General features: G+C 45.0%; 3 protein-coding genes across 3 annotated transcripts in view; 1 reads left to right on the top strand and 2 right to left on the bottom strand.

Annotated features, from left to right (window-relative positions):
- dok6 (docking protein 6) overlaps positions 1-7,324 on the top strand; it is a gene marked incomplete at both ends in the record, with an annotated part of 57,704 nt that extends 50,380 nt beyond the window's left edge. The window contains 2 exons of the mRNA XM_080020563.1: positions 714-819; positions 7,170-7,324. Coding sequence (XP_079876689.1) covers positions 714-819; positions 7,170-7,324 — 261 coding nt within the window. The remainder of the gene's footprint in view (positions 1-713; positions 820-7,169) is intronic.
- Positions 7,325-10,424: 3,100 nt separating this feature from the next.
- Positions 10,425-15,321, bottom strand: cd226 (CD226 molecule; the record flags this gene model as incomplete). Its single annotated transcript, XM_080020393.1, has 6 exons — positions 15,213-15,321; positions 14,167-14,493; positions 12,398-12,814; positions 11,812-11,914; positions 11,497-11,551; positions 10,425-10,535 (listed from the first exon to the last, which is right to left on the bottom strand). The coding sequence occupies exons 1-6, from the start codon at positions 15,277-15,279 to the stop codon at positions 10,425-10,427; spliced, it is 1,080 nt and encodes a 359-aa protein (XP_079876519.1). The 5' UTR covers positions 15,280-15,321.
- A 284-nt stretch (positions 15,322-15,605) lies between these two features.
- The window catches only part of rttn (rotatin), a gene marked incomplete at its 5' end in the record, with an annotated part of 60,888 nt that continues 54,030 nt past the window's right edge, over positions 15,606-22,463 (bottom strand). Inside the window, 5 exons of the mRNA XM_080020392.1 lie at positions 15,606-16,089; positions 16,326-16,395; positions 16,956-17,059; positions 18,031-18,295; positions 18,985-19,178. Coding sequence (XP_079876518.1) covers positions 16,010-16,089; positions 16,326-16,395; positions 16,956-17,059; positions 18,031-18,295; positions 18,985-19,178 — 713 coding nt within the window. The 3' untranslated portion in view covers positions 15,606-16,009. The remainder of the gene's footprint in view (positions 16,090-16,325; positions 16,396-16,955; positions 17,060-18,030; positions 18,296-18,984; positions 19,179-22,463) is intronic.

Here is a 22,463-nt window from a genome sequence, read left to right as displayed (position 1 = left end):
ACAGACAAATAGGGATTTTTCTCAATCGTCATACTCGCATTGTCTTGAAGCGGGGGCTCGTGGTCGCAAATGTACGCACATTGGGAATCGCAACTTTTTAATCAACACTATTTCGTTTGAATCAAAACCGACTACAATTAAGTAGCTGGCTGGACTTGAATGGGTAGTCAGCTGTTTGGCCGGCGCTTATGGAAAGCTCCGTATTGTCATATCGTATAATTAAGACTCGCTACAAACGTTCCGCTGTTCCGTCTGACAAATTCAGCTCAATACAGAAATTAAATATTACAATTGATTTAAATTGAGTCTACGGCGGTATTTAAGTCAAGCTCAGTTGTATAACTTCCAACAGAGTATTGATATTCAAATTTGCAACTCAAGTTGAATCGTATGATCGTATTTTTATTTGTTTCGCCCATATTCCATTAAATATGATGTGATGTTTGAATTTTGTCACCATCATCCGCCCTAGTGTGCGGTGTGTAGCGCGTTCGATGCAGAAACTAATATTCTTCACGGACGCCTTTGTTCCACAATGAAGCTTGCACTCCCGGAACGTGGCATTCGAATGACAAAGCCGGTTAAAATCTTTAATACTTGCGTACGCTTCCCCCCCCCCCCCCCCCCCCCCGTCTAAAATAATGTCCCTCGTGGAGCGAGTGGCTGCCGGGCGTCCGAGAACCAGGTTCTAACTGTGAGGTTTCCACCTCCAGGTCCTCTCCAGGCAGACGCTCACCAAGTCCATCTCCCTGCCGCGCAGCGCCTACTGGCAACACATCACGCGCCAGAACAGCGTGGGAGACCTCTACAGCTACCAAGGTACACACACACACACACACACACACACACACACACACACACACACACACACACACACACACATACAGCTGCAAATCATCATATTCATAGTGTCGTTTCCCCTCCAGCTTGTCAGCGGTTTTGTTTGGACCATATTGTAAGAATGGTTTCACAGTCGGAGGTGCGGGAGGGAAATGGAGTGGGTGGGTGTTTTCCTGTTTCGTGTGTGTGTGTGTGTGTGTGTGTGTGTGAGACACAGTTTCCACCCCCACAATACACACTGTCACTATTACAGCAGTTGTTGCTGTGCTACAGCAGTCAAGCTCAGCAGTGTGTGTCCTTTTGCGTTCACCTGTCATATTGGGGTGGGTGTGTGTGTGTGTGTGTGTGTGCGCGTGTGCGCGTGTCAGCCAAGATGTAGTCCAGAGGCAGGGAGGTGATTACTGGGCTGATGAGATTACGCGGTGTCCATGGTATTAGTTGATTAGTAGACTTATCTGAGGATTATGGGCCTTTTGGCTTTGACTGATAAAGCAAATTAGAAAGCTCTGGAAAGATCAAAGCCACTGTTACGTCATGATTTTCTTTTGAGTAACTCGGCTTAGGTGGTTGTTTTTATTTATTTCTTTTTTTTTTTTTATCATTTAATTGTGGCACGATAAGCTTAGAAGCAAATTTGCGAGGCTTCCATTTCCATCGTCAACAACATATCCCACTTAGGACACTTTAAAGTGAGGTAAGCTTCGGGCGGCGCGGCGTTCAGGGTTACTCCCAGCCCTTGGACATTTTTAAACCCTTGCTTTCCAAACTCTGTGGCACAGAGCAGCTTATTCGTCATCCATCACCGTCGTCATCGGTCCTCCCACTCTTTCTGTTGTGTGTCTCCGCACGCACACACACACACACACACTATAGCCACCTGTGGGAGTCTATACCCACAGGTAGGGGTTCAGGGAGGGCGTCTTTCTGGCAGTGGGGCACGAGTGTTTATTATGGATCTCAAACTGAGGCTCGCTGGCCAAAACCGGAACATGAAACGGCAACGAAACAGTCAGGGTCCACGTGGCTGGCGATCTGCTCTGCAGGCCCTTGGTTCCCGTACCACACGATCCCCACTGCGAGACAAAACAACACATGAGAAAGCTCCCCCAGCCGGGTCGGACCAATCAGCGCCAATGAGGCTGATTAGGCCGACGCGGCGCGGGGTGGGGTGGGGTGGGGGGGGGTGGGTGTGGTTGAAGCAGCTGTACCTGGGATCTACGTAATTGGACCTGGGATCAGAAATGGCTGTTTGCCTTTTGCACGTCAGAGCAATCAATGAAGTAAGTGTGTGTGTGTGTTACACTCGAAACGCTAGAAAACTGCCGTAAAAAAAAACGAAACTTAATGAATAAAAAGAACACAGAATGGCTCCCGTGTTTCCTGTGATTACCCACTTAGAGGTTTTTTGGGTTCATCCTGCTTTTGTATTTTTTTTCCCCCGCTACACCAGGGATAATGAATAAAAAGCAGCACGACGCGGTGACTGAGGAGGTTGAAATGAACGGAGCCGGGTGTGAATGGAGCTTGGGGAGCGTCATGTCTAACTGGCTCCTTGGGTGCTTGGCTGTGTGCGTGATGAATATCCAATCAGCCCAGTCAATTTGCTGAGTCATGGTCGGGCGGCGTTCAAATACCCGGCGGATCCCCGGCAATAATTGAGGAACAGTTTCCCGTTCCATTGAGCTTGGCGGCCGAGGTTGTTTTTGATTGATTGATTTATTTTTATTTTTTGTCAATGGGTGTGGGTGAGCTGGCCGACAATCAACTCCCATTATTTCTAGTGACCAATATATTTGGACAAAAGCAATTTTCCAGGTTTTTTTTTTTTAATGTGATACATACTTTTTTTTTTTTTTTTTTTAAAGACGTGATCAATCCCTCTACATCGGATTCTGGGAGTGCAGGTTTTCGATTTTTAGACCCCCCGCAACAACCTGGACGTACGTGCAAACAGCAGTGGCATTTCTTTCCGTCGGCCGGTATCAGCCGTATCGGAACGTCATGGGAGTCCTTCTCCTTTTTCAGTGGAAACAGCTTTGTTGTCAGCGTGCGGATTCCGACAGATAAGTGCACCTTTGAGTTCTCGCGCTGCCTGCTAGAAATGGTGAAATTGTCAGCTCTGATATTGGAATGGAAAGGGAGGAGAACCGTTCTGATTTTGCATAAGTGTTTTTTTTTTTTTTTGTTTGTCTTTTCAGTACACATTATTTTGTGCCATTTCACACCCTCACTTTCTCTCCCCCGCCGCCCCCTCTCTCATTCCAGCTCCCGTCTCCTCAGTTTAGTGCCGTAGCATTAGCAATTCTAATGGAATAGAGCTTTTATTTCCATCAGCTGGGAGTGATACAGGGTGGGGGCGAGTATCAGAAGGCGAAGGCACAGGTGATGGAGCAGGATAACACCGCAATAAATACATGATGGATGATTCATCTTATCAGCAACCGGAAACATACAGGGGCGTGTACCGGGGGCTGACGCAAATCATATTACCCTGGTCCAGTTGGGCTCAATTGTGTTTCTCGGGATCCAGAATGTCTTAAAAACACACTTTATCGATTTTTTTGGGAATATAGATCAAATATCACTGAATGTTTTGAGGAATACTTTGATGAGGATAATTTGATATTTTGGGGGTTGGCTATTGGTGTGCGGAGAAGATGTTGTCACGGTAAAAATTTCAGTCAATCAACTTCTATTCCAACCCGAGGAACCATTGAGGAAGAGATTATTATTATTAAATTAAAATACAATGAAATGCAAATATACGCATTTGATTGTATTTGACTCAAAGGCTAAATAGCGCCCAGCCGTAGCGTGTGCAGCGCGGCGGGTGCTTTGGGTCGTGGCTCCTCTGTTCAGAGGATCTTCAGAACACACACGATGTAATCTGGGCCTTGTGCTCGCAGGGATACCACACGGGCCATCGCAGTGTGAGGAAGGTGCAAAGTGTGTGTGTGTGTGTGTGTGTGTGTGTGTGTGTGTGTGTGTGTGTGTGTGTGTGTGTGTGTGTGTGTGTGTGTGTGTGTGTGTGTGTGTGTGTGGGAGATAATTCAATATTACCCTTTATCATCGTTCAGTGTTAATCTTATCACGTAATTAAGACGCCGCGGTCGCACTTTTGTTGTTGGAATTAACGATGATGAGCGATAAGATGACAATGAGAGCGCGACTGATGTCTTCCTTTGTCATTGGCTCAATGTAGGGCGCAGTGTTCGGATGCTTTAATGGCATTTTAATTCAATCGCGCATATAGAGATATTAATCGTGACATTGTTTGCATTAGTTGGGGTGGAACGATGGTGAGTTTTGCCGTACAAAAACGGGACTATATGCACGGGGGCTGAAAAAGGGATCTGTGCGTCCACTAAATGTAATAATGATTACATTGCGTGGTAAACGGCAGAACCGCCCTCCCACTTTGCGTGGCCATATTGAAACAGAAGGCCTGGGTTGACGCTAAGGGACCTGCATGTATACCGCGTGGCAACCAGAGATTTTTCAGACACCATTTGAAATGATTCCACGCAGCCCAGTTGTAAATATTATACAAACACAAATAATTGTGGGGTTTTTTTTCCCAAATAACTCACCTTTTAAAAGCAGATGCTCGTCCTAATAACATGATTTTAAATTCCAAAGCGCTGCGTTATATGTCTTGCCTGCTAAACCACGGCAGGAAAGCGGAGCGGCGGATCCATTCAGCAGTCTTGGTATCTGGGTAATTTGACGATCTGCGATCTGCGATCACCCTACGCCCGCTTTGAGTGAACGCCGCAGTTTCGGTTTCTAGATCTACGGGTCGGCGCAGACACAGCGAAAGCTGGATTGGGAACTCCGCCCTCCGGTGGGTGAAGTATGTCAATGAACAATGAGTGCGTTTTGGTTGACGTCGCGATCCATTTCCAAGCTGCATCTTGTCACGTTTGCGTCGTGTGAGATGTCATGCCGCCGTCCATGACTGTATCGTGAAGCGTGGTTCACAGAGATGATGATGATGACGAAGGTGACATCTTGCTTGGCTGCCGCGTTGGCGCCGAGCTTCTTCCGAATGGACCCCGGGTTGAGTAAAGGGATTGTCTTGGCAGAGATGTGCAGAGGGTAGGCCTGGAGGCGCAGCCGTCGTTTCAGCGATCTATTAAGCGGGAGGGGAAAGAAAATCCCTCCCCTCCCTCCCTTTATCGCAGTTTATTAGCAGTTTGAGCCAGTTTTTTTTTGGGAGCGCACTGAGCTGCTTATTTCGTTTTCAAAACCCTAAACTGAGCTCTTATCTCAAATGACATCGGTGCGTTTTCATCTTCGGTATTGTGCTCCCCGCGTACGCCTCACCAAGATGGACGCTGGCCTGCATAATGTGTCATGGAGTCGGGGGGTTTGGAGCTGGGGCTGTTGGATCCACACCAGGTGACGGCGCTGGGGTGGCGGTGCTCTAGTTTCTGCTCAGTACATGCTGCACCGAGGGTGCCGGCGCTCACGAGACTCAAAGTACTCTACCTGCGTTAGATACCACATTTTAACACCCAAGTAGGGCCTTTCTGTGCAGGAAAAGTTATTTTTATGGTTCTGTGGAAGCCTAAAAACCAGAAGTCCCCAACAGGCAAAATAAATGATAATAATTTCCTCTGCCTACAGGCACCTACCACGAGCAACCTTGAACATGGATGTAGTTGCTCTGTATGGAAGTCAGTACTTTCACGTCAATATTCTAGACAGTATATACAGTGTGTGTGTGTGTGTGTGTGTGTATATATATATATACACACACACACACACACAGTAAAGACACGAGTAGAACTGGACACACTGTCCATGCAAATAGAAAGTCATATCCTATTTCACTTCACCGTCTGCAATTCCTAGGTTAATGTAATTTCAACAGATTCATTAAATATTTTTTGTCAATAAACATTCAGTTCCTCTCTCGAATTGTTCTAATGCGGAAACGCAAAAGGATCAAACTATAGGAACACAGATGGAAGGAGGGATGAAGTTCAGTGAGAGGATTTAAAAAAAAAAAAAAAGAAATACACCCTGAAAACGATTCAGATGTTCTGACGAGCACCTTCTCCTTTAGCCTCGACTCGCCGCCGGTCGGCCTCAGGTTTTATTTTATTTTATTATTTTTAGTGGTCAGAGTTGATTGCCGTGTGGCGGGAGGTTTTTCGCACGTTGTCGAATATTGATCGCAGACGCGCGTCGTCCTTGTTCAGCGGCGCCCTCGCCAGCGCATCCTCATCTCACCTCCGACAGCACCTCTCCAAAGAGATCCCATATTTTATTAATGGTCTCTGTGGCGCGGAACCCCCCCCCCCTCCCCGGCGCGCTTGGTCTTTTCCTCCGTCGCCAGTTTGGACCAGACATAACAACTCGCCACCGACGCGGAGGAACCTCTGAAGATCCCTTTTAAACGGCACAACTTGGTCGCCGTCGCAAACCTGCGGCGAACCCTCCCGTGTGCATATTAGCGTTAAAGCACGCGCCGTAGCTAAGCAACGGTCGGAGTTGCGCGCGCAAGGCCGGCGGACTCGAACGCGCCACGTGCGCCTTTCAAGACTCGACCGAGGTTGATGTGGAGCGCGCCGACCTTTTCGCGGGTCCCTTCAGAGCGTCTCAGCCCCACGCCTAATATGAGGCGAGCGATCATGGGACTCATCAAAAGGAAAATGTTCAGATGTACTGCAAGCGATGGACATTTTGTATTTATTTCGTCAATTATTAATAAGCGCTTTAAATTCTCATTGTACCAAAGTTTTTTCTTGCTGTATTAGGAGATAAAATGTGAACTCGGACGCTTCCGTTCTGTTTTTCCTTTGTTCTTTTTGTATTAAAAAAAAGAATTGATTTATTCTAGAAGCAATTTGGTACGGTAGCCCTATGTCACGTCAGACAGGGTAGATTAAAAAGCCCATCCCCCAGGTCTGCCAGGAGGTCTGATGACTCTCCAGACCTATGCCAATTTCTAGATTTGCTCATCGGGAAATGGAGCTCGGTGTCTGCGAGCATGGAGACGCGTCTCTCCAGCCCCGATCTGATTTGAACTCAAACATTGATGAGCTGTGTTTTCCTGAGCAGCCATCTTGAAAGTGTACACGACACATTTTAATAAAATGCTGAGGGTCTGGAATGGATCAAACCTCTTTTTTTTTTTTTTTAGTACACTGAAATGTTTTGTCCAAAAGCTTGGGCTGTTTGTTCTGATCGATAACAAGAGTAAGATGTGTGAACTTTGAGTAAAATAACCCCCACGCCAAAAACAAACGGGGCAGCCGTGCCGCTCTGTTGTTCAGCTTGGATTAAAGGCTCTCTCTCGCTCTCTCCCGCTCTCTCTCCAGGAAGCAGCCTGACGATGACCCTCATCCCCAGAGCGCAGACCTTCCCCGGCTTCCTCTCGGACGAGCGGCGCGAGGAGGGCGGCGCTCACCAGGAAGAGGCGCTATTGCCCTCCAGTGGCTTTGAGTCCAGCTGCAGCACGGGGCAGCTCCAATGACCGGCGATTGCCCCCCCCCCCCCAAAACCCCCACAAAACTGGACATTTAACTCCACCCCTTTAGACAGGCTGTAGAAATCTGTACAGACATGTGTAAGATACCGTTTCATGTCGATAATTACCCAGGACGGAGGAGGAGGATGAGGAGGAGGAGGACAGAGAATCTCCCGAGGGGACGATTACTTTTGCTTTTTTTTTGGTACCGGCGGGTTTGACTCAGCGGTGGCAAAACAGATTGAACCAAAAATCCTCTTCATATAGCAAAGAAAAAAAAAAAAGAAAAAAAAAAAAAAAGTGCTTTATGTTTTAATGTTTACAAACATCAACATAGCCCTCCCCCACGCTCACTGTACTGATTTCTAAAAAGGGTTTAGGGTGCAGACAGACACAAAAGGCTCTTGGTTCCAAAATGGCTTGTGTTGCGCTGGACATTGATGGAAACTTTCCCCCGCAGCCCACCCCCGCCATTAATTATTCCGCTTCTTCGAATAGGAATGAAGATTTGATCGAAGCTCCACATCTCTCACAGAAGTTCAGCGATGCGCGCAATCCATAACAGAACTCAAATGCTTAAATAATTTAGTGGCTCTCATATATATGTATCCAAATTTAGAAAGCACAGAGTGTGATTTGATAAGCGCCACCTCACAGAGCTCGGCGTGACCTCGCTCTTCGCGGCCTCGACCGCTCGACGGGGACGGGGGGACGGGGGGACGGGGACCGTTTTAATCTTTTATTTTTCGAGTCATTTATCCGAGGAGCTCCGGCAGCAAAGTAAAGCAAGGCGCCGCCGCACGCCGTGGCCGCCGCTTTCCTTGGAGGTAAGAAGTGCCTTCTGACACAAAGCGCAGCGTGTGACGCCCCCTCCCCCCCCCCCCCCCACCACCCAAACCCCCGGTTTTGTTTTCTCTCCCCCTCGGGTTCTCGCCTTTTTAACCGGCGGAAAAGGAAGGCGGGTGACATTTCGGCGCCCGACGCGTCCACGACTGGAAAAAGACAATCATCATCAGGTGGAGGCTTCCCGTTCTGAACCGTCACGCTCAACCTCTTTTGTTTACCGCGTGCTGTTGGTTTTAAACGCAAGCAGTCTTTTCTTCCAATCTTTGGGAATCAACCCGTTTCTTTGGCCACGGCTGCCCAAGCTGTTCTCTCAACGCCGAATCAACTAAAAAAAATATTCTGACGCCAGTCACTAAGGTCAGCTCCCAATGATCGAACACATTTTTGGCTTTTTTTTTTTAATAATAAAAATAACCAAAACGTTTTCTTTCGATTGACATTGCATGGTAGCACTCATGGTCTCTTGATGCAGTTTATTTCATTTCATTCATTGAAGTGAGAAGAACTAAACAGTGATGTTTGCTTTGATCAACCAGGAAAGTGCCCTTCTATGAAAGGTTGCCAGTATAGATTAAGTTACTTTTTTTGAGAAACAAAATATTGTAGGGGGGGGGGGGGTCTGTGTCCTAGTTCTGCCCTGTTTGTCTTGTGTTCAACACAGATCTGTAATACGGCTCCGCCGCGCCCGGAGCACCGGTACAGTACTACTGAAACAACAAGGAATTCCTCGTTGACTGTTTATCTTTCGTTGTTTAAGTTGGAATCGGCCACGCGAGAAACACCGTGTTGGATGTAGGTGACAACTTTAGCGTCGTTGCTGGATTGTGTTTGTGTGTCCAGGTGTAGGTCGACCGCACCTTTTTTGTGTTCTGTTGTTGCCGTAAAATATGTTAATAGCACTTTCAACTCAATGAGTGTAGGTCTCCAAGTTCCACTCTAACTGTACATATGTAATGTTTTTTTTTGACAATGAGAAAGAATTAAAGTGGATGTTGTATCAACCAGTGCCTTCTTTGGTGAAACGGCTCCCAGCGCGTCAGGCAGTAATGAGGTGGTGGTGGTGGTGGTGCAGTGGGGTTTTATTTATACCACAAGGTCATTAGACGTCACATCACAATCGGTAATATCACAGTGAAACGAGGCATAAAAATCCAAATTAAATTGTCCGTTATCGTCCCACATTTCCGACCAGTGGGTGTTTGTCGGGTGTTGTCGTCTTGAACAGCGGTTTCGCATTTTCAGTGTTCCCTGGGCCATTGCCGCCATTTCTACAGAGATACAGCAACAACTAAATAATCTTGAAATGTCAGAGCAGCAGCAACAAGGATGCCTGTGGCAATGCACTAACTATGTGGATTACATAATATTACAGGGATTTTCTTCTGAAGTTACTTTATTTTTTAACAAACATGTCATACAACAGAGAGAAACACGGAGTGGGGGGTTAAATTAAGAATTGCAGGTAAGTATTGGGTAGAAACAGTAGGTTATGAACAACATTCTAGAAACTTATAATAGTTTAATTTGGGTCATATAGCAAGGTCAGGGATTAGGAGCCGGAATAAATAAACTTGGTTATTTCCGCAGACCGGACAGGTAGGTATTCCATTCAGCTTTAGGGTTCCATGACATCAGAAATGTTAAAAACCTCATATGCTCGACTTATTAATGACATTGGGCCTAATATTTATTAATTATTGTTCAGCACCTTCACACCTGTTGGACAACGGTGAGTACTTCACTCTTCATGAAACAATTAGACAATGTTGTTCATTAGTTTTGCACAGGGTTTTGGAAATACTTGACGGGTGATTACACAAAGCGCGTGTTTGTTTGCTCTCCTGCGATAACGTGCCGCGCATTGTTTCCCCGCAAACAAACACGGCTCGGCGGTAATTCTGCAGCAGCACGTGTGACATTTCAATAGCCGCGTGGTACTGCTTGTAATTGTGTTGTGGCGGATGGGAGGGCGGGATAGAAATAAACATGCATCATACAAGCACATCGCATCTAATTTCAGACAAGTGAGGATGTAGCAGTGGAAGAATCTGAGAATTCCTTCCTATTTAAAAAAAAACAAATAAATAAATAAATCCGGGAGAAAGGAATTGTAAAAATGTCCTGAGGCGCTTACCAATGTAAAGTCTTTTTGCACATTCTTCTCGCCCTGCTTGTCTAAAAATCGGAGGGCACGGCGACGACTGGATAGATATCAGACCGTCGCACCGATGGCTCGACGGTATTTATGTGCGTGCGTATATCAGGGAGCCGCCGACGCTTTCCTGGTCTTGTGCGTGTGTACGTTGGTGTACACCGGGTCATTCCTCATCGCTGCCCGCTCGTGCACAAAGACGTTCCCATAGAAGTTTGGCTGCGGGGACGGTGAGCATAGTGTTTGATGGAGGCGAAACACGTGCAGCGCTGTTATGTCATGTGTTCAGTACCATTCATAAAAATGCCTTCAACTGCTACTACTTGTATTTGGTAAGTACAGAAGAGGATTAGGGACACAAAGGGGAAAAAAACATTAGAATTTTGACATGTCAGGGTGAAGGAGTTTGTCCCCAGGGGTTAACGTCCGCCCCTCATGTCGTACGTAGGGTGGTTTCAAAGCCTTTCCTGCAAACTGGACTCGCTGCTCCGTGCAGGTCATGAGGGACTGTCCACAACTGTCTAGGACACAAACTCACTCCATATTTGAGGCAAAGCAACACGATGTCACAGCAGTCTGACTCTGAGGCGTTATTTAAAAAGAAAATAATAATAAAAAGTTTGGTTTTATAATTAAATTGCCTGTTTTCATTGACCGTGCTGCAGTGGAAGATGACAGTTTTTCAGATCAGTGGCTAAAAGCATCATCTTGAGATATGAGGTTACTTACTTGGGTAACAACCATTTCCGGCAGGTACTGTGAAAATATTTGTTTTTAAATGCAGTAGAGTGCACGACTATTTACTGGTGGCGATCTCTGTGTCCACTCATCTCTTAGTTTGTGCAATGAAAATAGCAAATTTAGCAATAAAACCCAACATATTACTTTGCAAATTCAAGGAGTTATTACAGAAGTCAGACTGCTGCGGTGCGAGCTTTGCCAGAAACGTGGAGGGAGGTTTTGTTCTGTCCCCGTCACTGAACTGATGGGAGGGTGGAGCTGTACGTCCAAGTTTGGAGACGAGGCTGAAACCTCCCTGCGTACTACCACATGAGGTGTGAGTAGAAACTTAAATTCCTTTCATCTCCAATAGTCCCTCAAATATGTTCCAATCTTCATCCGTAGGTAAGCCTTGAGAGGTTCACGGAATGAAATCAAAAAGGATGGATGTGACGTTTACCTTTCTCGGAGCTGGGTGCAGTTTGACTCTGTATTCCTCTCTCTTGTTTCTCCTCCTGTGGGACGGAGTGACACTTTATTTTAACCCGTGTTTAAAAGTCAGAACTAATGGACATAAAATAACTTTTTTTTTTTTCTGTAAGGAAATGCTGTACAACTCAAGATATTTTGGGTTTTTTTTTCAGTCAGTGAGAGGGAGTGTGTGTTTGCCCACCTGTTCCACCACAAGTTGCCCTCAAACAAATTGGCTAACCAGAAGTTCTCAATAAAACAATTTTATTTTTATTTTTTCTGAAGTGAGAATGCGGCATCTCACCTGTGCCTCACGGTGAGGACGAGGAAGACGATGAGCAGAACGAGGACAGCCGCTCCGCTGGCGGTGTAAATATAGATCATGTACTGCGAGAGGCTGAACTCACCTACCGACCAAATGAGAGGTTAAATGTTCAGAAATGGAAAATAATAAAATGCGTGTGAATCAACCCTAGGAGGTAACCCCCCACACACGCTGCAGCAGGAAGGATGTGGTTTTGGTAGATGGAGGTTGAGCGGGTGCGCACTCTTCACGTTCTCAAACAATGATTTAAAACCAATATAGTGGCACTGACAGACATGTTCCATCTACTTCTGATAAACGTGTTGGGTTTGTACATGGATTTCCAGAAAGTAGCAGGATGGAGGAGGCAGTGAGTAACAAGAGCAGGTCATTTTAGGACAACCTTTTACATTGTTAAAAATGAAACAAAAAGATGAATTTCTAAGCAACTTTTCAAGAAACCCAAAGTAGACATTACAAAAAAGAAAAACCTTGTCCTGTAAATAAAATGTCAAGATTATTATTTAATTTTTTTTTGTAAAAGTTACCAAACGGATAAGGACTCAGCTATAGTGAGTGTTTTCACCTCGGCCGTGCACGGTGAGCAGCACAGTGGTGGAATGCGTCCCGGCGTTGGTGCTGAAGCGGCAGCGGTAGAAGCCGGCGTCGTCCTCCGTCACGGCGCTGAGCCGCAGGCTGACGTCCAGGCGGAGGCTGCAGCTGACGCCGGCCCTGGGGCTCAGCTCCTCGTGCTCCAGGTTCCCATCCTCCACCCAGCACCGCCCCAGCGGGGCCCAGACGTGGTGGCCCTGGGCGAGCCGCTCCACCACCACCGCCCGGTACAGCGTCTCGTTGTGGCGGTGTGTGCAGCGGATGGTCAGGTTGTGGTTCCTCTGTGCCACGACCTCCGTGTCCGCCTCCGCCTCGGGTGTGGGGTCGCCCGTGATGTTGCCCGTGATGTCGTCGTCGTCGTCGTCGTCGTCCTCCAGCTCCAGGGCCTCGTCTGCGCCCCAGGAACAACAAGGAGACGTCAAATGTGTTTATGTTGCATGAAGGAAAATAGATGAGTGAAGTTTTGTTATATTGTTGAATAGAACAGAATGCATTTGTATTTTTCCATATGGAATTTCAAGAATATCCCCTGAATTTGTGTGGTGAAAAATTATAAAAGTACAAGTATTGTTTTTTTACCGATGTACTGAGTACTAAGTATATTCAGTTTTGGGGACTTTCAAATGGTACCCCACTACATTTAGCTTTTTGGCTTCTACTCCACTACCAAGCAAACAGTCTGAATACATCTTCCACCACTAAATACTCTCTCAAGATGAATCCAGATAAAATAGTATCAGTACAGATACTCCTCACTTAACGACCAAGCTCCGTTCCTAGGACCCGTGTTATTTCACGGTAAGGGGGCGTGGCCGTTGTGAACGCTAGTGTAGTGAATACTGACAGACTGCGGGAACGAGACTGAGAACCGTGATGAGATGAGATGCTGAGACACCGCGCATGCTACCGACAGGTCAGAGAGCTGGTCCTAAGTCCGAACGGCCGTTTAACAAGTAGGTCATTAACTTAGGAGTACCTGTATCGTAAAGTATTTTTCTTTGTTATCAGCATTTGATTGCCTTCTATTCATATAAATCACTTTGAGTTGTACTGTATGCCAATCTGAGCTGTTCACTGGCTCACTGAAGCAGGCGTAGAATGCACTGAGGTCGGACTCGCATTAACATTCGGTCTCCTGGATTGAAGGAAAAGAACAGCCCCGAGTGACATTGGGCATGTGCTCCGTGACCGTTGGCTCTAAAAGGTCACTTTCTTATCGGCGGCACGCAGGTATTTTTCTCCGCTCCACTATCTCAGCTCTTTTTGGCCCCCATGCTTCAAGTCTGCAGTCACCTGAACTGACCTCTGTATCACACCCACTCAGGTGTTTGGTGTATGACACACGATGCTCAACCTTTTTCATATCAAGGACCCTCAATTTGATATGCATTAGGCCACAGACCCCATTTGATACGATTTTGTCTCAGGGAACACAATCTGAGAAGATCTTTATACTAAAATGATGGCGAGATAAAAGTTAAACTAGGATCAAATTGTCGTCACTGCACATTCTCTAATGGTGCTAAGTACATCTCGTAAATTAAAAAAATGAATTTTAACTATTATTCATTTTGCTGGGGACCCTCTGGAACCTCCAGGGATCCCCAAACCCCACGTTGAGAACCGCAGGTTTAGCGGTTAGGGGTAAGGCTTGGTGATTTTTTTTTTTTTACATGTTTTTTCTACTGTGCCATCAGTTACAAAGGGAAAGAGCCTCAGAGAGGCTATTGTGGTGGTTGGTACCTGGGTCCTCCACCTGCACGTCCCTGGACCAAGACCCTCGGGGGAAGGTGTGGACGGAGCAGTGGTAGACGCCTATGTCCTGGTGTGTGATGTTCCTCATGGCAACACTGCCATCCATGGGGTTGGACCTGAGGAACTCCACCCTGTTGTGGTAGCGGTAGGAGAACGTCACCCCAAGCTCTGGGTGGAAAATGGCTATGGGGGACTTGTCGGGGACCTTGGTCCACGACACCATGCTGAGGTTCCCGTCCCAGGGACACAAGCACTCCAGAACCATCCCTTCCTCCAGATGCACGGTGACTGGACCCAGTTTCTGCTGGACAGACACTGCACAGTGCACACATAATACTTCATGATTTATTATTATTCTTTATCAAGCAGGGGATTTTAAGAAGGAATACTTAGCAAATACACATTTGGATGTTACATAATTCAATTTTCTACAATTTAGACGTCAGTTTTCCATCTCATTTCTAGTATCTGACATTTAACATGACATGAATATATTATATAAATACCTGCGATACAGCCTGTAAAGGTAATATTCTGGTTTTTTTTAGCTGCATATCTACTCTGATTAAACATTATCTCAGCTATTCCCTGCATCGAGGTCATCCCTTGAGTAATGTTAATTGGGCTGATTTCAGTCAGTACACATCAGTGAGGATGACAATAGCCAGTTCGTCCAAGTTTTTTTCCAAAAGCCTTTCATCCCAGCTGAATGACAACTAATTTCCAGTCCGGAGATGCCCACGGGAGCGTTCTGGCGGGTTTGAATTAGGACGCCTCGGCGTCTTCCAAAAGTAATGAACAAGCTTGCCCAGTTTTCCCACCTAATTGAAGCTGGCAAAAGGGCATTTAACAACAACAACAGCAGTCGTGTTGGAACACCAAATCGCAAGCTACCGCCTGATAGTTTGAATTACATTTGAGACGTCTACTTTAAATGAGCCACACCTGGCTTCACTGAGCATTACACCACAAATGTACATTCACATTAAAATACCTTAACATACATACATACATATAAAATATGAGTTCCATACCTTTAAGAAGAGGGAGAAAGATAAAGAGTACCATGAAGTACCAGTGATCCTTTTGTACAGCCTCCATGTCGCCCCGCTGGGAGAGAATGAAAGCTGCATTGACGAGACGAGTGGAGGGGCTGAGCTCTTGAGTTAGTGGGGACACTTAATGCAAAGCCACTACCACACAAAGCACCACTCTATCAGCGGTGCTGCGAGTGGGCGGCGAGCTTATGGCTTGAGACGTGATGGCTCTTCCAAAATTACTGCTTTAATGGTTGCTAAGTTGAGAGAAGAATAGGTTTTGTTTCTCTTGAAATCGTAACACACATTTCAACACCTTTCAGTCAAATATATATTGAAACTATTTTTTTTATTCTAAAATCCACAGGTCACAGTCACGATCACAAGGGCATAAATAACAATAAATAACAATATGTTTCATCAGAGTTACTATTGAAAGACTAGATATATGAAAATGGAACTTTGAAAAGTCTTCAAACATACATTTGTCCTGTAATGTCTTTTTTTTAAAACAATTATTCATTTTAATTAAATGAACGATGAAATGAAAGAAAATGAATTTTTACTTTTACTTTAATCACTATTAATTATTAATGCACAGAACAGTGGTCTACCATAAGACTATGTTAGGCTGTGGGAATCTAGAGAAACAGTCAAACCTTAAATATCACAGTGAACTATAACTTGATATGTACAGAGCATTATAAAAAATAATCAATACAAATAAAATCACAATGCATTTACACAGCAATGGAGCCACAATATAAATAAATGTGTGTTTGTGTGTGTGGGGATCAACTTTTTAACAGCTGGGATAGGTTTTCAAGACACTTCAACAGGTAGGTGTTCGTGGGGTGTTCGTTGTTTGCTGCGTCTGAAGTTCAGGGAGAAATATATTAAAATAAGACAGAGTGGCTCACAAGACAAGATAAGCTCAAACTTTATTAATCCCCAGAGGGAAATTCAGGTATTCAGCAGCTGAAAAAACAGTGCTGTGTCGAGGAAGAGTAAGAAATTAAAGTGATAAGAAATAACATATCAGTACACTATCTATCTATGTACACAGTTGATAATGAATAATATAGATGTTATGTTCATGCTTATAGATACCTTTCAGAGACATGACACGCGCCTCCTTCAGTCTTAGCTGAACAGAGAAACACTTCAAATTAGTCTTAGCCTGGGAGGAGGAACAAAGGCAAGATTTGCTTGGAAAAATTGGACAAATAGCGATAAATAGTGACTTCTATATGAAGACAGAGCAACAACAACATTGACAAATGTTTGAGAAAACCCAACCCTGAACACATCATAGCTTGAGGGGCAATTTGTTCAGCATGACGAGGAGGAACTCTGTCACTGTCAATCGAGTGTGTCGAAAATGTGCATTAGCCGTTCAGCACAGAAAGAGGAAGTCTGCATGATAAATAAATAAGTCATTTTTTAAATTATTTCTTTATTAGACTTTGGAATGATATAAATTGCTATAATTGGAACCGGGACTGTTAATGTCGCAATTTGTAATCTAAAAAGGGGGAAAAAAGGTGGTTTAGATTCATGTGAAAGATCAGCACTCCCACTCAGACTGATGTATGGAATTCAAGCACCAGCCAAGGATGTAATGAAAAGGGTCTTGAATTTAATTTGACAGTTATGGCTGCTAAAGCTCAATAAAAGGCAATGAATGCATGCAGTGAAGTTTAATGGTGTGTGTGTGCATGGTGAACACTTAATTCCTACCCTCTGATTGTTATAGAGCAGGGCCCAGAGTGCTGAGGCTGCCATAGAGCGGAGCTCCACCTCTTTACTTTCCAGACTGGACACGAGCACCCGCATGGCCTTGTCTGTGGAAGAGTCGTGCAGATTGTCAACTCAATTAAATCACTGAGAAACGCGTTATGTGAGCCATGCATTGAGCTAAAACAGGCGGCATCATCCTGTGACTATCTCAGTTCTAGACACATCAGGACTAACTCTTTGAATTCAGTCTAATGTAGCAAATGCTTAATCCTTAACAAATAGAAAAACATTCATCTCCTTTTTCAAAAACCAGAAGCCCACAGCATTGTCAGACGGTGATGATCCTGGGAAAACATGCTCACAAACCCCTTTTTGCGATTTTCAAGGTTTGGTCTGACGAAAGTCACAAAAAAAGACAAGCCTAAGAGACTAGAAACAGGATGTAATCACGTTTCCTAATAGAAACCTACTGTGGACAACATTAATAAATGTAAATAAAATGTGAAATTACAATTATGTAAAAAAATATATATATACCCTCAGAAACGCATAACTCTAATGTGAGTTTTCCTTTATCTAGGCTAGGCTTTTAGAAAGGGTTTTTCCCTGTTGGACTGCACAGTGAGATTGGCAGGATTCTCAATAGTAAAGAGTTCAGCGAGGCCCTGATACGATCCGTTGAAATTGATGGGAACCAACATTTTAATAAGGCCTGGGTTAAACAAAATCACAAAGCTATCAGACAGTTAAACAGTTGAATGTCCCTTGAGGGGGGAACCATGAAGTGCAACATGATCTCACACACACAAAATACAGAACATTGTCAAAGAAAACTCACTGTTGAATATTTTACAGACTACAGTCGGTACTTATACTTCAATTCACAAACGTCACTGCCACTATTCTGTCATTCAGTTTTCCATTAAATTGTCAGGTTTGCCAAATTCACACAGGAAATATAGTCTTTTTACAGGGAATATCATGAAAGCAAGCCTCCACTGACATCACCCCCCCCCCAACAGGTACTTCCTCGTTTTTTAAGTTTTGTTTTTGCCACTCATTCCTTGTCTCTTACCATTGGCCAGCACGTGGGGCTTGTTAGCGGGGCAGAAGCAGAGGTTGTGGAGGACAAGCAACGCGTGGCGGCGGTTAGATGCTAGGTCCGCCAGCAGCTCCAGGGCTCCGGACACCCTCAGGATACTCTGCTGGCCGTCCTCTCCGAACGAGAGGCTGAGTAGCAGCCTCAGCCACATGCCAAGCAGACCTCCGCCAGCACCTGAGGCCTTCGCTGAACTCGCCTTGGGCGCGGGCACCGACAGGAGAGCCTGCAGGAAGTTACTCTGAGGTGGAGGAGGTGAAGGACAACAGAGAGAGCAGATGAGAGTTTTAGAGTCCTGTGGGCTAATGTTTAGGAGCTGCTTAGGAGCTGCTCTGTGGCGGGCCTGGAGGATACCGGGGGTGGTGGGGGATGAAATTTCAATAGCTGACTTTTGCGGTGCCTTATTACATTATATTAAAAAAAATAAAAATAAATAAATGAAAAAAGTTTGTGAATTTCACCATTTTGCTGTATTACTCAGACCAGTGATTCCCAACCCTTTTCCACACCAAAGACCCTCAATTTGATACGCATTACACCACGGACCCTGATACTGGCTGATGCAATCTGGGATGATTTCTATTGTAAGATATGATTTAGTGCAAACTCCCACACCCGTCTCTACTGTAGTTAGGGCGATAACAGCAAAACTAGGACCAAAACAGTCATTATTCTACATTCACTAACAATGCCAACATTCTGTAAATGAAATAATAGTGACATTTTAATTATTGATCATTTGGCTGGGGACTGATGTTGAGAACCACCAATTTAGACTGCAGGACAACAATTCAAGACATTTCACGAGACCAGGAGCCTCATTTGTATGCAAAGCCACGTTTCTTTTGTTGTTGTTGGTGCTGTGTGAGTATCTTGTCCAGTATTTATGTACACTGAGGCATGCACATTGGGCACCAGGATATTAACTACCTTCTGCAGGAGGCACCTACAGTCGCGTGATGTGGTAAGGTTAGCCAGGAGGGAGAAGGCGAGCTTTTGGACGAGGCTGTTGTCCGGAGCGATGCCTGAGGCTAGCTTCATGATACAGTGCATGAGGGAGCCGCCTGGGGGGCCTCGGGGGCCTGGGCCCACGCTCAACCCACCACCACACAGAGAGCTGCATGCTGGGAGGAGAGGACAGAAAATAGATGTGACAACTCTGTGAGAAGAATATGAAATGAAAATGCATCTTGGTAAAAATTTCTTTTTTAAAACTGTGATAATCTCTTCTAATAATAATATTCTGTTCTTTGTAGTCATTCTGGTCAAAATCTGCACTACCAAAAAGAATATGGGATATAGCACTACCTATATTGGAATTTTCCAGCAGCCGTTGATTTTGGTACAGAATTTTACTTTGGGTACTTAAAACTATATTGGTAAAATATTAATCATGTTGATTATTTCATGTTCATGTTCCCACAAATCTGACAATCAGTCCTTCCAGATGTTGAAGGGTGTAATGGTTGACGGTGCACCATGTAAGTGCCAGATATAAAAAGCCCCTTTCCCACATGGAATCTCTATCATTACTGGATAAAAAATATCTGCCAGAGGCAGTAGGTAGTCATTCACACATTGGCCACCTTTACAGAGACGTTCCGTATGGAGTCTGTTCCCACATCTGACGATTGTAACGGATACAGTACAGAATAGGTTAGGATTAGTACATTATGTCCAGTGTAGATGTGATCGTTTGGACAATCAGATAGCAACGGACGCAATCTGAATCAGTTTAGTTTTTTTCCGGGCCCTTAGAGACCACCAGCACTTCGGTTTCCACCTCCCCGTCTCCCCGGCCCTCCGGGGCAGACTCGGTTCCCTCCGCTTGGCCAGAGCCCACGTCCTCTGATGCAATAACCCTAAACCAATGTTATCAAATCAGTGTGACCATTTTCAACCTGTCTGCCTCCGGAGATGGAACTTTCTCCACCCGTTCCACCTCTGCCTGTCCGCTCGTTCCCTTTCCGGCTCCGCGCTCAAGATGCAGCCTGCAGGCAAGCGAAGAGCTTGTGCCCGATGTCACCACACTGGAAGCGCTTCACACTTCCTGAACTGACATACACCATGTAGTGCCCCTCTCCATCCATATCTCGAAAAGACACGTCTAGGGTCTGAGTGGCATTTTAAAGAAACATAAAGACCTGTCTCCGCAGAGACTGGACACGTTTCAGTTTCTAGTCTTTTCAGGCAAGCGCAACTGTTGGGATTCGCCATTTTTCAGAATGTTTTTTTCCCTTACCGAAAACAAATCATTTTTGAAATATTTGTACAAAATAAAGATTTCTAAAAACCCACTTTTTGTGCATTGCCGGTATTCGGATTGAGCTCCACCCCAATTGAACGTGCTTGTGCAGGCAATTACTATTTTACGGAAAGTCGACACCGGTTACTTTTCCCACATTATACCAATATGGAAGATTGCCAGTAGACTCACAGCTTTCAGTGCAAGTGGAAAAGGGGCTTAAGGGAGATGGAATCATCTTTTTGAAATATGAAAAGTAGTCACAATAACTTAAATATAATTTTGATTCATATTATTTGACCAAAAACGTGACAAGTTTAACTTGGACTTTAAGAAAATACTAAATAACAATGCTATTTACAGTATTTTCACATTTGTGTCTACATCTCTCAATCTGTGGCCTTGAAGTAGGTAAAATCTTTTAGTTTTTTTAGATCCAGCCCCCCCCCCCCCCCCCTTTTAACACAATATTTTTTCAGCTTTGTTCCAGTGTCTGTACACACACACACACACACACACACACACACACACACACACACACACACACACACACACACACACACACACACACACACACACACACACACACACACACACACCCTTCAGATTCAGCCCTAGACCTCAAATTAACATTATACCCACTTCAAGGCCACAGACTGATGTAAACACAAATAAGAAATAACTTGAGATGTTGCGAATGTGTAAATAATTAAAGACAGCTTTGATTTTTGCACCCTTGCTCATATTAGCATGATTGACACGACTAGCGGTGATACACAAGTGCGTACAACATCTAGAAATCTACACACAGTTAAAATACAGAACGCTCCTATGGGGTGGTTTGGTTTCAGTAGCCAAACTTGGCTTGGGTATAGGTAATTGGGCCCAGGATCAGAGGTAGCTGTATGCCTGTTGCTCATCCGAGCAATCAACGAACAATAGGTAAGGCGCGCGCACACACACACACACACACACACACACACACACACACACACACACACACACACACACACACACACACACACACACACACACACACACACACACACACACACACACACACACACACACACACACACTCTGTCATGACGTGTCCATCGCCTGCTGGCTCGTTACATCTTGGTACTCTACAGTAAACTGGTGTGTTTGCAACATCTCTGCCTGTGTCAGTGGCATCTCTGCTGTGACGGGCGGAACTGCCCCAGCTCCAAGACAGATGTTGATTGATGCTACTAATTTGAGAGCTTGGCAGCTTGTTGGTTATGATAATTCTAAAATGGTGGGGAATAGCAACAAACTAATGCCGATATTAGCCTGAGGTCATTTGATGGCTTGTCAAGAAACCTGGCATCAGTTCAACAGAATGACATGGAAGGGAAGCCTCTGCTTCACAATCAGTCTTTCACCGTGTGAGCGGAGATTCCATTCTTTGTTCCTTTCAAGGAACCACATGAGACAAGAACCTCCTTCATAGGATACTGGAAGGGGGGGGGGGGGTCTGTGTTGAACTCATCAGATCGGTGTCACACATGAGAACAACACCGCCTGTTACCAGCAGCGTACACGTAGCCTGACATGAGGGAGGTGAGATGTAACATCTTGTCTCAGCAGACAAGATGGCAGCCTGAGGGCGGGTAGTGTACCAAGTCTGAACACCACCTGCTGCTCAGCTCACCTGCAGAGAACCACAGCACTTCTAGTGCTATGTATGCTTATGAGCTGTCGGGGGTGGTTTGGTAGATCAGATCACGCTCCCACTGAGGATCACATGCCAATCAAGAAGAGCTACACAGTTACCCATATAGACACAAGGGGATAAGGAAAAACTAACAATGCGTCAGTCTTTTGCTCAGGGTTTCTGTGAAGCTGCACATTCAACATGTACTCGGGCTCACCAAATAAAGTTTGCTAGTGATTTCTTATGAAGTCCAACAAGTTACAGTGGGGGAAATAATTATTTGATCCCTCAGTGATTTTTTAAGTTTGCCCACTGACAAAGAAATGAACGGTCTATAATTTTAGCGGTAATTTTTGGTAGGTTAATTATAACAGTGGGAGACAGAATATTAAAAAGAAAATCCAGAAAATCACATAAAAAAAAGATATGTTATTTTTTATTGAGAAAAATAAAGGATTTTATCCCCTACCAACCATAAAGAATTCT

Source organism: Zeus faber (assembly GCF_960531495.2).
Source record: "Zeus faber genome assembly, chromosome: 19".
Lineage (NCBI taxonomy): Eukaryota > Metazoa > Chordata > Actinopteri > Zeiformes > Zeidae > Zeus > Zeus faber.
Note: the sequence above shows the minus strand (reverse complement) of the source record. Positions and strands in the feature narration are given on the sequence as shown.